A 12,467-nucleotide genomic window follows, 5' to 3' on the forward strand; every position below is an offset into this window, starting at 1 on the left:
AAAAAAAAAAAAAAAAAAAAAAAAAACCTACTGGGTTGCTTTAGGGAAGCCCAGCTTGGAGTGGACAATAGTGCCCAGGCCTCTGAAAGGGGCTGATTGGATTATGAAGCAAATGGAGGCAGAAGGAGCACGTAGGATACAAATGCAGAGGGCGGAGACCCGCTCTGAGTTAATTCAGGCTAATTGGAGGGACCCTTTCAGTCTTGCAGAGTGGCCAGGGGCTCTCACCATTGCCAGCTCCGTCAGCACTGCTCCGTGCACATGGAGACTAGAGCTACCCTGGTCCCTCTCTGACAATTGTCCATTCATTTGATGCTCACAACTCCCTGTCCTGATCCAGGGCCGGCCTGCCACCACACAGGGAAGCAGAGGTCGCCAAGTGGTTCTCGATGGGGCCCCCACATAATGTCAGCCTCATGGCCTCTTCAGTTTTAGTGGCAGTGGACATGGACCTGTTTCCAGCCTGCACCTCCAGTTCCTCTCTGGAGCCCCGCCTCCCCCTGTCTTCCTTCCTTGCCACTCCAGCGTCTGTCTTTCCTTCACAGCCGGCTTCCTCGAGGCCTGTCTACACTTGCTGCTTTCCTTCCTCACCTCCAATTTCCCCTCCAACCCACTGCTTCCTGACTCGCTCTTCTCCATCGAACGGCTCTCGCTCAGGTAAAGAATTTTCTGTAGCTTGACCCTTGGCACGATTCCAGCCTGGCTGGACACAAGGACACACGCATCTCCATTCCTGCTGCTCCATGGCTTCACAGCTCTGGTTCCCTCCGATTTCCACATTACTGGCTTCATGGACACAGCTCTTCTCACTTTCCCTGGGAGCTTACATTCCTAACCCCTCTCAGTTTCCCAAACCTGCCTCATGCCACCTAGCTGCCAGGGCAGCCTAGAGCACTCTGGGCTTGGTGGTCTGGGCTCAGGTTCTAAGGAGAAGCACTTAAAGTGGGAGCCCGAGGTGTAGGGCAGCTCTTCCAAGCTCTCAAGGCTAGAACAGGGTTAACTGTCCTCACCTGGAGGTCCAGGTGAGCTCCACCAGGTAAGGCACAAGACTCCTTAGCTCAGGGACTGGAAGGGAAATCAATTAGGTATTCCTGAGCAAATGCAATTTAGGAGAAAATTAAGTTTTTTCAAGAGTTAGGTTCCCACAGAGAAGACCAAAGAGCAGGGGCGGGGGAGGGGGGGCTGAAGGGAGGGGTGAGCAGCAAAGACTAGGAGAGGGGATTTAGAACATACTAAGACCTACCCAGACTTCATCTAGCAAAAGCTTTCCTCCTAGGTTAGCCTGGGCTTGGAGGAGAAAACCCAGAAGGAAGCTTTTAAGTTGATTGCCCAGTGACACATCCCAGGAAGCCTCGTTATCACATAGCCCCATCGAAGGGTTTTGAGTTCCTCTCCTGAGGTTTAACCTCTGCACCCCTCACCCCTTCCCTAATGCCTCCCTGGACTGGTGATTAAGTCCCGATGGTGACGGTACAGGAAGGGTCGGAAGGGTCTCAAGGAATGACTGGCTCACGGGACAGAGCCCCCCCTCTGCCCCCCAGCTGTGTTTTTTTCCTTTTTTTTCCCTCCCAGTTCTATTCTACTTTTTGCCCTTTCTCCTTAATGAACACGGGGCTAATCTTGGGCCTTGTGGAAGGAAGAGGCTGCAGACCTAATGAGGTAGCTGCTGGGTTCCAGCAGTCATCACATAAGAAGCCCTCTTTGTCTTCGAAGGAAAAACACTGATTATCATAATGAGAGCTGAGCTGGTGGCTGAGGGGTAGGGGGCCTTGGGTTCTTAAGGCACACTTTAATGTCAGTGTTGTAGATCTCCCTCCTTGGAGACTAAGCCCCCCCGTCCCGGTGCAAGACCCATTGACCAGGGTTGCATGCTGAAGGTAGCTTTGAGTCAAGGAACTACACGAGCTTCATAGTGGCCATAGTCATTCCTTGCCACCTAGACTCCTGCCAAGTCCCCCAGTCTCACCCCAGCAATCAACAAACCCGGAAGGGGACTCCTTCCTCCCATCCCCTTTCCTCAGTGGGTCCACTACAGCGCCACTCCTGTGCTGGACTCGAAGGTAGAGTACTAGGATATAGAGGAGGCCTAGGAGAGCAGAAGCTACACACAAGGCTCCCTCCCCACAGTGCAGTCAGTTGTAGAGACTTCTACTGTCTGCAGGGTCCCTTGTCTCAAATATCTATCAATAATATTTATATTGAGATAATAGGTCCCTGAAGCCACTTCTGATGTTCTAGGAGTCTGGGAGTATTTTGAAAGCTAGGGAATGTGCGGAGGGTTTTTGTTCACTTTTTTTTTTTTTTTAATAGTTCTAAGTCACCAGGCCTCCAACTTAGCAGCCTTGAGCAATTCAAACAAGACCCCCCCCCCCCCCCCCCCCCCCCCCCCCCCCCCCCAGGTCCTCCACCCCCTCTGCCACCATCTCAGCCCTTGATGGCAGGGAGCTTGTAAGAAGGATTCCAGGTAACAGCTTCCTGGAGCAGTTTGTTTCCCCCCACTAGTCCACTTCCTGGGACTCTAAAGGGTGCTTGTGTCCATCAGTGGGTATAGAAGCCCCCCTCCCCTTTCAGTCCAGGCATCCAGGCTGGCTTCAGAGTAGTTGGCCCACAGGCCCAGAGCATTCTGAGTACTCAACATCTATGGGATCAATCAGGACATTGGGAAGCTATGGAGATGAGGCCAAGAAGGGGGAGGGGGAGGCAGGAAAAGCACCGGCCCCCAATTCTTCTGAGAACAACTTTTTTTCTGCCTTTACTGCCCATTCCCCTCCATTCTCTGTCTCAGCCTCCCTCTGTTTGTCTCCCTACCTCTCCCAATTGGATCCGGCCCCTTTTGGGGTGCCCCTAGGCCACCCCTTCCTCCTCTGGGTGTCCCAGCACCAACCCGGTAAATAGTGGGGCTCAGTAAGAGTATGTGGGATGATGTATGGTGGGACAGGCGGACGAATGGACGGGCTCAACTGCCACATCTGGGCAGCTACGGGTCGGGGCGTGGGGAGGCTCTAGGGACTTGGGATCAGTAGCGACCTGCCCTAGGCTCAGCCTCCTTTGAGGGGTTCTATGGTTGCACCCTGCATTCGTCCGCGCGTTTACTCTGTCATCCACAGTTGATCCTAACTGAGCGTGCCCATGGTCCTGGCCCTGGGCTTGGCACCTGCCACCTAGCTTGTCCCTTGATGGCCTCTGCTTCCCAGGGAGGGCAAGCTGGGGGGTTGTCTGGGAGCCAGAGCAGTGGTCTCTGGCTCCATAGAGGGCATTCAGAGGGCATGGGGTGGGCCTGGTTTGCCTGCCCTGCCTTCACGCAGACCTGCCCACCCCCAGGGCCTTGCCCCCCTCTCTGCCTCCCTCCCCATTCATGGCTGAGTATGGGCTACTGGCCCTGCAGCTTAGAGCTGAGGCTAGCGCAAAAGGAACAGCTGTGATGTGCCTGTCCTGGCCACACAGGTCTCCCTCTTGAGGATGATGGATGGGGGTCTGAGGCTTTTGGACCCTTTCCACAGTTTGTTCCTCCCCTTGGGACTCAGTCCAGCCTTTTTGACCCCAATTATGGCTGGGGACTGTGTCCCATGCCAGGAGCCTTTAGAGAGCATGTGCAGGCCCCGCCTTTGCCTGGCTGCCCACCTGCTCTTCTACCTGCTGGCTCCCCCCCTCCCCTGCTTCTACAGTGCCAGGGTTCACCACCCACTTGGCGTTCTGCTTGCATAGCCCTTCCATAGTTGTCTCCCTAACACCTACCTGTGCTTCAGTGTCCCTGGGCTCATCCTATGCCAACCTCTCCCTTGGGTTCCAGCCACTCCTACCTCTGCTTTACAGTCTGGCTTCCCTTGCTAAGCCCACACTGTGGCTAACCTGGTCTACCTGCTCCCCTTAGCCTTGTTACCAGGTCCCTATCCCATTGTTCCCCCCTTCCCCCCCCCCCTTCCGCCTTCCCAAAACTCACCTCAGTTGCCAACAGCCTCCTGGTGCCTGTTGGACAATCCCTTGCTGGTTCTTCATCTCCTGTGGGCCTAGTTTCCAGGGGCTGAGTGACCAGGGTCTTAAAACAGGTTTATGACTTGGCTTGCTGGCCCTGGAGACCCCCGTCGTCTTCTTCGTCGAATTTGAACTCATAGTCGTCTAGTCGTCGTCCTTCCCTGGTGGGTGTTTACCACACTTACCACCAATCTTGTCCTTGAGAGTCCATGGCTCCGCCCTCCTAGGCCCCTTGCTGACCATTCGGTGTTGTTTTGGGGGCTACTATCCAGGCCTGTCGCGTCTTCCTGTGCCATTTCCTGTTGTGCTCAGGTTCCACGAGCTGCCCATCTCCACAGAGGAGCAGGTGAGGCCGCTGCGTGTCTTCATGCGTGTGAGTACAGGTGGCTTTGCTTTCTTTCAGGGTGTTCACTTTGTAGGAATTCTAATTGTTTGCCTTTCCTCAAAGCTGGCATTGCCCACCGGCCATGCCGGCTGAAGAAGAGAAGACTGAGGACCCCACGACCCCCGGCGCAAGGACCCCACGCCGCCCAGCGCGAGGACCCCACGCTGCCCAGCGCAAGGACCCTACGCCGCCCAGCGCGAGGACCCTACGACACGTTGCAACCCTCCTGGATTAGGGTGAGTCTCTGGCGCCGACTAACACAACTTTGTTAGAATTCACTGACATTACATCTTCACTAGAGAAGGAATACAGGGGGAGGGTGCAGCTTACTAAGCGCCGTACATTTACTTCGGACCTGGATGTCTGGACGCCGCCTGGAGCCGAGACTGTCGAGACTGTCGCCACGAGACTGCACGTGTGGGAGTCCATCCTGGCCTCTGTCTAGCAGGGACCAGAGACGGTAAGTGGGGGTAGGGCACATGTACACTCCTAGAAATAGCTAGGGCAAGAAACACAGTAGGCACACAGTCAACCCACAGGCCCTTGGCCTTGTCCCATCATTCAGAGATGTGGACATGAGTGGTTATCCACCTTTGGTGGTGATGCTCTTTCTTCAGGATTTGAGCCTTGCTTACACAGGGCTTTGACGATGCCCTCTAATGCAATGGTGATTTTGAGCAAGGTTGTTTTTCTTTCCCTCACCCTGACATTGCTTTGAGACAGGAATATGGTGGAGAAGACAGAGACGGCTTCAGCGTGTGTTCGCTTGCTTATGAACCACAAGGAATGGTTCACTTACTCAAGACAAATTCACAGAGCCATTGAAGGCTTGTGTGTGTCGGGGGTGGGTAAGACTAAAACAAGGGGTTGAGGATTCAGGTGAGTAGGGCAGCCATCAAGGTGGCTTAAAGAGGAGGGTCTTCTTGCTTTGCCCCACTTGGGGTGGCGTGAGACTTCGGGGTAATATGACTGGGTCCAGGCCTGATCTTGGCTTGGTTGCTATCCCTTTTGACACCTTGAACTCTATGCCCCTCCCCACATGTCAGCCTGCTTGGAGACCTTGCCTTTCCCATGGTATCTCTGCTTTTGGATTCAGCTTCCATGATATTCTCATTAAATGAGATTTCTAGATGGCTCCACTTTCTCCCCTCTGTAGTGGAAATGGGATGGGATCCTATTATTAAACAAAACCTAATTCACAAGGGGGCCAAGCACCCAGACCTGGTCTTTGCCTGCCTGCTTTAACTCTCTGGAGGGCCCAGCAGGCTGTAGAGAGGGGTGTGTGCCGAGGGCACCAGAAGGCTCTGTCTTGTGACATTTACTCCGTAGCTGGCATTTACCGAGCAACCTGCAAACACAGTGACGTGGCTATCGAGGAGGGCCGGGATGGGAGCTTTGCTCAGGGCAGGATACTAGCTCCCAGGGGCATCAAATCCTAAGCTTAGACAAAGCCACTGGGTAGGTAGTCTGAGCCAAGTGAGCCAAAGTCTTGCAGCTCTGAGCTTATTCATTAGGGACAGCCCAGAATTTGGGAGGTAGACTGAGCCAAGGGGTAAGCTAGGTTAAGATGAGGCCGAATAGACTCACCCATGAGACAATATAACCACTTATCCCAGAATAAACTCCCACACTCTAGCCAGCCCCACATACCCTCCCAGGACGCAAGGACAGGCTTTACGTGAAGGACACATATGTTTCTTATCCCTTCGTTTATATGAAGTAACTTACATCTCTTTTTTTTAATGAGCAATCTGACTTCTTAGAATGAAAAGAAATCTACCCATCTTTTAATGAGTTGGTTAATGAAGAGTAAGGGGGTCATCCCAAGGGCATGTGGAGGGAGGTAAATTAAGGGCCTCAGAGGTTACAGAGCTGTGGGCAGTGAAGGACAATGAAGAAGCCATGCTGGAGGACCTGGGTGGGGTCAGCTGTCCTGGGAGCCCTTTCTTCTCTAGAATTTCACAGGCTTGTGAATGAGTCCCAAGAGCTAGCCCCTCTTCTGCTTTGAGCCCCATCCCTCTCAGACAAAAGGAGGAAAGTAAGGTTTAGGCCGCATTCCTAGTTAAAGAAGACGGAAAATTCTAGGAGAACTGGGTCTTTCTGAGTGGGACATACTTAAAAAAGAAAAGGAGAGGTACTGTGTGGGTGGTGGGGAGCTCTGAGTAAAGTCTGGCTGCTCACGGTCACCTTGGGCTCTCTGTGTTTCTGAGGAAAAGGATGTTTCAGGGTGAGTTTGCCTTTGTGACATAGAAAACTTAGTCCGGTGGGAGTTAGGGTTACTTTAGGTAGGAGCCTCTAATGGTATTTCTTCTGGGCACCTAGAAACAGCAACGGGGCTACAGAGCAGAGCAGCATTAGGAGAAGGGTCCTAGGTCTCCATCTTGATGCAAATATCTGGTATGTTCTGGGGCCAGCCTCTTCCTTTGGCAATCTGGTGGCTTTAGCCAGGCCTCTCAGAGGCATTGTCCATGTTTGTTTTCTCATCTTCCTTTATCCCCAAGTCCAGGGTGTGTGTGTGTGTGTGTGTGTGTGTGTGTGTGTGTGTGTGTCTGTCTGCCTGTCTGTCTGTCTGTCTGTCTGTGTCTGTGTTTGTGTCTGTGAAGGGCAGGTGTCAGGTGACAGAGGCCAGTAGCCCCCACCCCTCCGACTCAAGCAGGAAGTGTGTGGGAGAGGAATTAATTAAGGCAAGAACAGGGTGGAGGGTACGGTACAGTCTTGACTTTCTTAATTGCTCTCTCGTTTCTTTGGGCTTAAGAGAAAATTGCAGATGGTGAGGTCCTCCCTCCCCTAGCCTGGGAGTGGGGCCCCAGAGCCTGGCTCCCCACCACCTTGAGTTGGCCTTCTCTTCTCTCAGTGAATAGGGTCTTTGGCTAGGGCTTAAGGAGGAGACTCTTAGCCTGGAAGCTCCGAGGCCTGCTGCAGCTGGAAACAAAGGCTCAGGCAGAAAGGAATGTGGGGGAGCCCTGTGGAGCAGAGCCACCTGGGGATAATTGGGAGAGCTAGCTTCGATGAGTTTCCCAGGTCCTGTGAATGGCTCCTGTCAATGGCAGGTGCTCTTTCTTCAGATGAAAGGAGGTGTGTGCATGTTCCCAGGGTGCAGTGTGGGGCCCCTGCCTCTGTGCACTCGCGTGCGTGCTTGTGTGTGCGTGTGTGTGTGTGTGTGTGTGTGTGTGTGTGTGTGTTGCACCTAGGAGCAGACCCCTTTGGTATAATCCCCCATGTAGTCACTGTCTGACCCTGGGGACCCTCGAGCTCGTCCTTCCCAGGGCTAGATTTGTGTCAGTCTCTTGGGATAGAGCGATAGGATTAACTATGGGCAAGAATGTGATCACATTGGGCCCAAAGCCCGAAAGATGCTTTAGAGACAGAATGGGGCCAAGGGATTGTCCAGAATGGAAAGTTAGGGAAAGAGGAACGTGGAAGGGGCCAGTGAGTGAGCACATGTCTTTTCTGGCTACCAGGGACCACAGCTGTGTGGCTTTTTTCTTTTTTTTCTTTTCTTTTTTCCTTTCTTTCTTTTGCCTTCCAGCATATTCTCTGGGTCATCCTATATGTGGATAGGCAGCTGGTCCTCCAGGGTTAGGAAACTGGGGGTGGTGGTAGGGGTCTGAAGTTGAATTAGGGTGTGGAGAGTGTGTATGGTTAGGGACACAGAACAGAAAAAGTCAGTGACCACCCTCCTACCAGGGGTTGTTCCACTACTGCCCTAGGCTGTCCCAAGGCAAAAGTACCTGCTAGAAGGAGGCCTGGTTCTCAGTCGTAGTTGGTGTTTTTGTGACGAATGTTTCTGAGCCTCAGTTTCTCTGTCTGTAAAATGAGACCAGAGCCTAACTGTGCCCTCTCTGTAATCAGACACAGTCCTTGTTTAACCAGAGAAGGGCATGCAGAGGTCCATGACACTTTGGACCTCCATTAGCTTTCTGGTAGACAACCCTATTGCTCTGGTAGTCAGTGGACAGAGCTCAGAGTGGGTACATGGGTCCAGGATAGGCACCTGTCTGGAGCTGCCTTCCACGGTCTGAACCCAGCCCCTTGTGAGCCCTGCCTGTGGAAGTGACTTCAGCCTCTGCCTTCATTCCTCAGGGTCATCCTTTCTCCATCCTTAGGATAAAGAGTCCAGATCTGTAGTTATCTGAGGCCTCTTGAGTTTGAGTGTGTAAGTCCTGGGTCTTTAGCATACTAGGTCCCTTGGCAGCCTTGTTTCTATTGCTATTGGCCTTCTGCTTTAGAGGTGAGGGGGCTGGAGATTCCAGAGGGTCAGAGTGTTGGTCCAGCTACTTGCAGCCCTGGGTGTCCTGAGTGACAAGCATAGTCAGGGTGTCACAGAGCTTCGTTAGTTCATCACTGACAGCATTTAGAAATCACAGGTCTCCTTGGAGGCCGTTGCTGCCCCTTGTGTTGTGGCAAAGGTATTACTTATTACAGGGAATTATTCAAACATCCCACAGGCCAGGCTGGGAAACCCTTTTGGGGCCATAGAGCATCCCTTGTGCAATAAGACTAGACCCATGGCTTTCCTGCCAGGAGGATGTGTCCCAGGGGTGCTGTTCAGAAAGGGTCATTGTGCACCTGTTGGTTGAGGCATTCTGGCCCACTCAGGGAAGGACTTCTAGTTGAAGCCACCAAGGTAGCGACTTGTAAAAACAGTGAGTGGTACCCACCTGCCTCCGCCCCCTTGTGTACTTATCTTTGCCTGCCTCTGGGCCTCAGCATGGTAATCAGAAGTGCACAGCCCTTTTCTGTCAGTCTGTGCCCGTCATTACCGTGGTGGACCACAGCTTTTGTTTTGTGACCTTGGTTGCTACAATACCTACGAGCTGAAATGAGGAATCAAAAAATTGCCAGCTTCAATTAGACTGGCAGACTGTGTTCCCAAGGCTGCTTCAGCCTTTCTATCCATTAAGGGTAAACATGTACCAAATAGGTCCTAATTCTCTCTAATTGCCCACTCCTGAAGCAAAGAGGTGAAATTCCAGGAAGAGGCATATATAAACATCCTCTGAAACCCGACCAACGAAAATTAGAGGGCTGATGGGGGCCCGGTGCGGAGAAGGGGACATGGTTTCAAAAGATGTCCCAATTACCGCTCCCATTTTCATAAATGGGCCCGTAATGTCCAGGGCCTGGGTCTCAACAAAGGTACAGGAAATGAGCTCTGCAAAGAGCTTACATTTGTCAGGGGAACTTGCAAGAGGGTGGTATTTTCTCAACAGGTAGGAAGTGGGGAAAGCTGATCATTTGTGTAACTGCAGACTCTATTTCTTGAAATCAACATTTTAGCAAAAATAGTCCTTTGACGTTTTTCCTCTGTTTGAAACATCAGTGAAATATTTGTACCCAAAACAAGATCAATTAGGTCCTGTGTGCCTCCGGAAGAGGGAAACTTTAAAAAAAATTATCTCAAGATGCAGAGTTTGAATGTTCTTATCCTGTTGAGCCGTGGGGGCTGCACTTACTGTACCCACCCTCATTTTATATGTGTAGCATGAGCTCAGGGCATGCATTTACAAGGTCTTCCATCAAACGTTTGTGACAGTGGTTCCTGTGGACTCTATAAAATCTTGTTTTTTCCTTTGGCTTCAGTGAGTCATCTCTGCAGCTTTTCTGACATTTGTTAAGATTCCAACCCCGCACTGCGTTATTAATACATCACGCAGATCTGGAGCTGGTATACACAGCTTTTAAACTGAGGCACGATTTTGCCAGTGTTCTGGGCTAGCATAGCAGCCTGGGGTCTACATGCTGAGTTCATTAAGGCCAGTCAGGCGCGCCTAGGGTCCACAGAGGCCTGAAGGAGAGGCAGGAAAAAACCCAGATGCCCTGGGCTGCTTCTGATTACCTCCCTGCCATTAAAAGCAAAATAAAAAGGAAAAAAAGGAAAATAAAAGGAAAACAGGAATGGATGAGTGAAGGCCCCAGCTCAGGGTCCTGCAAGGAACCAGCAGCCTCTTTGGTCTTGCTGTGTGTTCTTGTCTAGAGTCTTGTTGTCACCAGGGACCCTGGTTATGATGAGTGGCCACCCCAACCTTCATGGATCATGGGGAGAGGGGTACTCACTCTGCAGTTAGGTGGTCCTGAGCTGTTAGAAGACCAGTAGTGCTTGGGTCACCCACATCTTGTGGTTGTCCTGTGAACACTTAATTTTAAGACACAGATTTGAGCAGTTATGGGAGAGTTGGATTCGGGGAGCACAGGCCAGAGAAGGGATTTGCAGGAGGCTTGGAAATAAGAGGTGTGTCCTCATTGTGCCCTGGCAGTGTTTAGGGGTACCTTAGCCAGAGAGCCATCTGGGAATGGAGGCTATAGGTGGAGAAATCTCTGTCAAGGTTGAAGTAAGGTTAGGGTAGAGAGTCTCTGGAGAGCCAGCAGGGAGGTATCTGGCAGCCTGCCTGAGGTGTTTGTCAGGTCCTGTGCTTCTCTGTGCATCCCAGTGTGTGACATCCCCTCGGTGTCTCTCTCTCAGTAGTGCTCCCACCCTCCCACTCATGCCCCTAGGTCTCCTGTTTCCCTGCTTGTCACTTAAAGGGGTTTAGAACTGACCCTGGCAGTCTCCTGCTCCCATCCTGACCTCCCCACCCCCACTTCCAGATACAGCAGACCCCCCTTTGCCACATAATTTGACCTTTACCAGATGCTAATAACTGCTAATAACCCATTTTAAAAATCAACTCATTTAAAGCATGGTTTCGACCAGTCATTTTATTTTTTTTTCTCAAGCAGTTTGAGTTTGTAGAAATATCAAGGTAGTGACTATGGGGATTGGGGTGTAACTCCATGCGTGCCTAGCAGGCATGCAGCCTTAGGTTCAGTCCCCAGCAACAGATAAAATCATGTGCAGTTGTGCCTGCGTGTAATCTCAACACTTGGAGGTAAGGCAGGAGGGCAAGAAGTTTAGTTTCATTCTCTATGACATAGCAGATCTGAGGCCAGTCTGGGCTACATAAGAACCTATCTCAAAAATAAAATTAAAATAAAAAGTATACAGAAATGCCCTTGCCTCTTCATTAGCCTGTTGTGTACACATAGCATGTTTATTGTCCCATCATAGGGCAATCCTGACTCGTGGATAGTAGAATAGAGTCCATACCTGGAAGCTGCCTCTACATTGTACTTTTTGTGAGCCTTGGTAGTTGTCTAGTGATTTGAGTCTTTATTGTGCATCTCACAGTTTTACATCATGTTTAAGATAAACCCTGGACTCCTGAAGGCCTAGTGTGCTGGTGTTCTGTTGGGTCTGTTACATTCCTGTGACATGGTTAGCCCAGAGGTGGCTGCCTGGGTGCCCTGGGTGTCACTTGTCATCCTCTGTGTGTGTGTGAGAGAGAGTGTGTGTGTGTATGCATGCGTGCATGGTTGTTCAAGAAGACACTGCCCACTGAAAACCCTACGGTGGTAGCATATCCCACATACTGGAATCCTTGCCTCTGTCGTGTGGCCCTCTGCCCAGCTTGACCCATGCTGAGTCTTACTTGCCCACTGACTTGTCCTGGGGACAACCTGTGCCCTGCTTTCAGGGTGTTCTCAGAGCTTTTGTCTACTGGGGAGAGGGCTGCCCACATAGGTTTGAGTTTGCATTTTATAGGTACAGAATCCCTAAAGCTTAGCTTTCCACTTAGCAGCCCTTAGCCCACCATGCAAGTTAGTACCAAGGCTCTTGGTAAATACCCCATCCCCTCATAGGTAGCTAGTAGGGGTGAGCATGGAACTAGTGGATTAAACCAGAGAGATTCTTGTCTCTGTAGATTTCAAATTTGTTGAACTTGAGAGAGTCCCTGCTTTAAGCCGTACTTGTGACCCACATAGATGCTTTAACCATACTTAAGGCCTTCTCTACCAGCCCCCCTCCTGGTACTTGCTTTCCTGGGTGGGATTCTATCCTGTGACTGCAAGCTTTCTGATTTTTAGCCGAAGTCGTCATCTGGATTCCTGCGTGGGACCCTGGACACACGGAAACAGACAACCTGCCCCCAGGACCCTCCAACTGTAAATCGTAAGTCGGTAGTGCACAGAGAGCATACGTAATGGCTGATTGGGTGAGGGTTCCAAGTACCGTGTCATGCGAGCTGCAGTCTGTGCAGATGGAGGTGGGGGTCGGGGGTGGGGGGTGGGG

General features: G+C 51.5%; 1 protein-coding gene across 10 annotated transcripts in view; it reads left to right on the forward strand.

Annotated features, from left to right (window-relative positions):
• Nucleotides 1–12,467, forward strand: part of LOC116080970 — a 30,990-nt gene that overhangs the window by 5,282 nt on the left and 13,241 nt on the right. For 3 of the 10 annotated variants that reach the window (XR_004114699.1, XR_004114700.1, XR_004114701.1), the window contains 4 exons: nucleotides 546–657; nucleotides 4,285–4,318; nucleotides 4,421–4,593; nucleotides 12,263–12,347. Coding sequence is in view for 6 of the 10 variants with exons in the window: in XM_031357683.1 (XP_031213543.1) it covers nucleotides 390–657; nucleotides 4,376–4,593; nucleotides 12,263–12,347 (571 nt within the window). In the remaining 4 variants the exon portion in view is untranslated. Of the gene's footprint in view, nucleotides 1–6; nucleotides 658–4,046; nucleotides 4,137–4,244; nucleotides 4,346–4,375; nucleotides 4,594–12,262; nucleotides 12,348–12,467 lie in introns of those variants that run through there. The other 7 variants (XM_031357682.1, XM_031357686.1, XR_004114702.1 and 4 more) reach the window with 6 other exon arrangements.

Source organism: Mastomys coucha, unplaced genomic scaffold, assembly GCF_008632895.1.
Source record: "Mastomys coucha isolate ucsf_1 unplaced genomic scaffold, UCSF_Mcou_1 pScaffold6, whole genome shotgun sequence".
NCBI classification, from domain to species: Eukaryota; Metazoa; Chordata; class Mammalia; order Rodentia; family Muridae; genus Mastomys; species Mastomys coucha.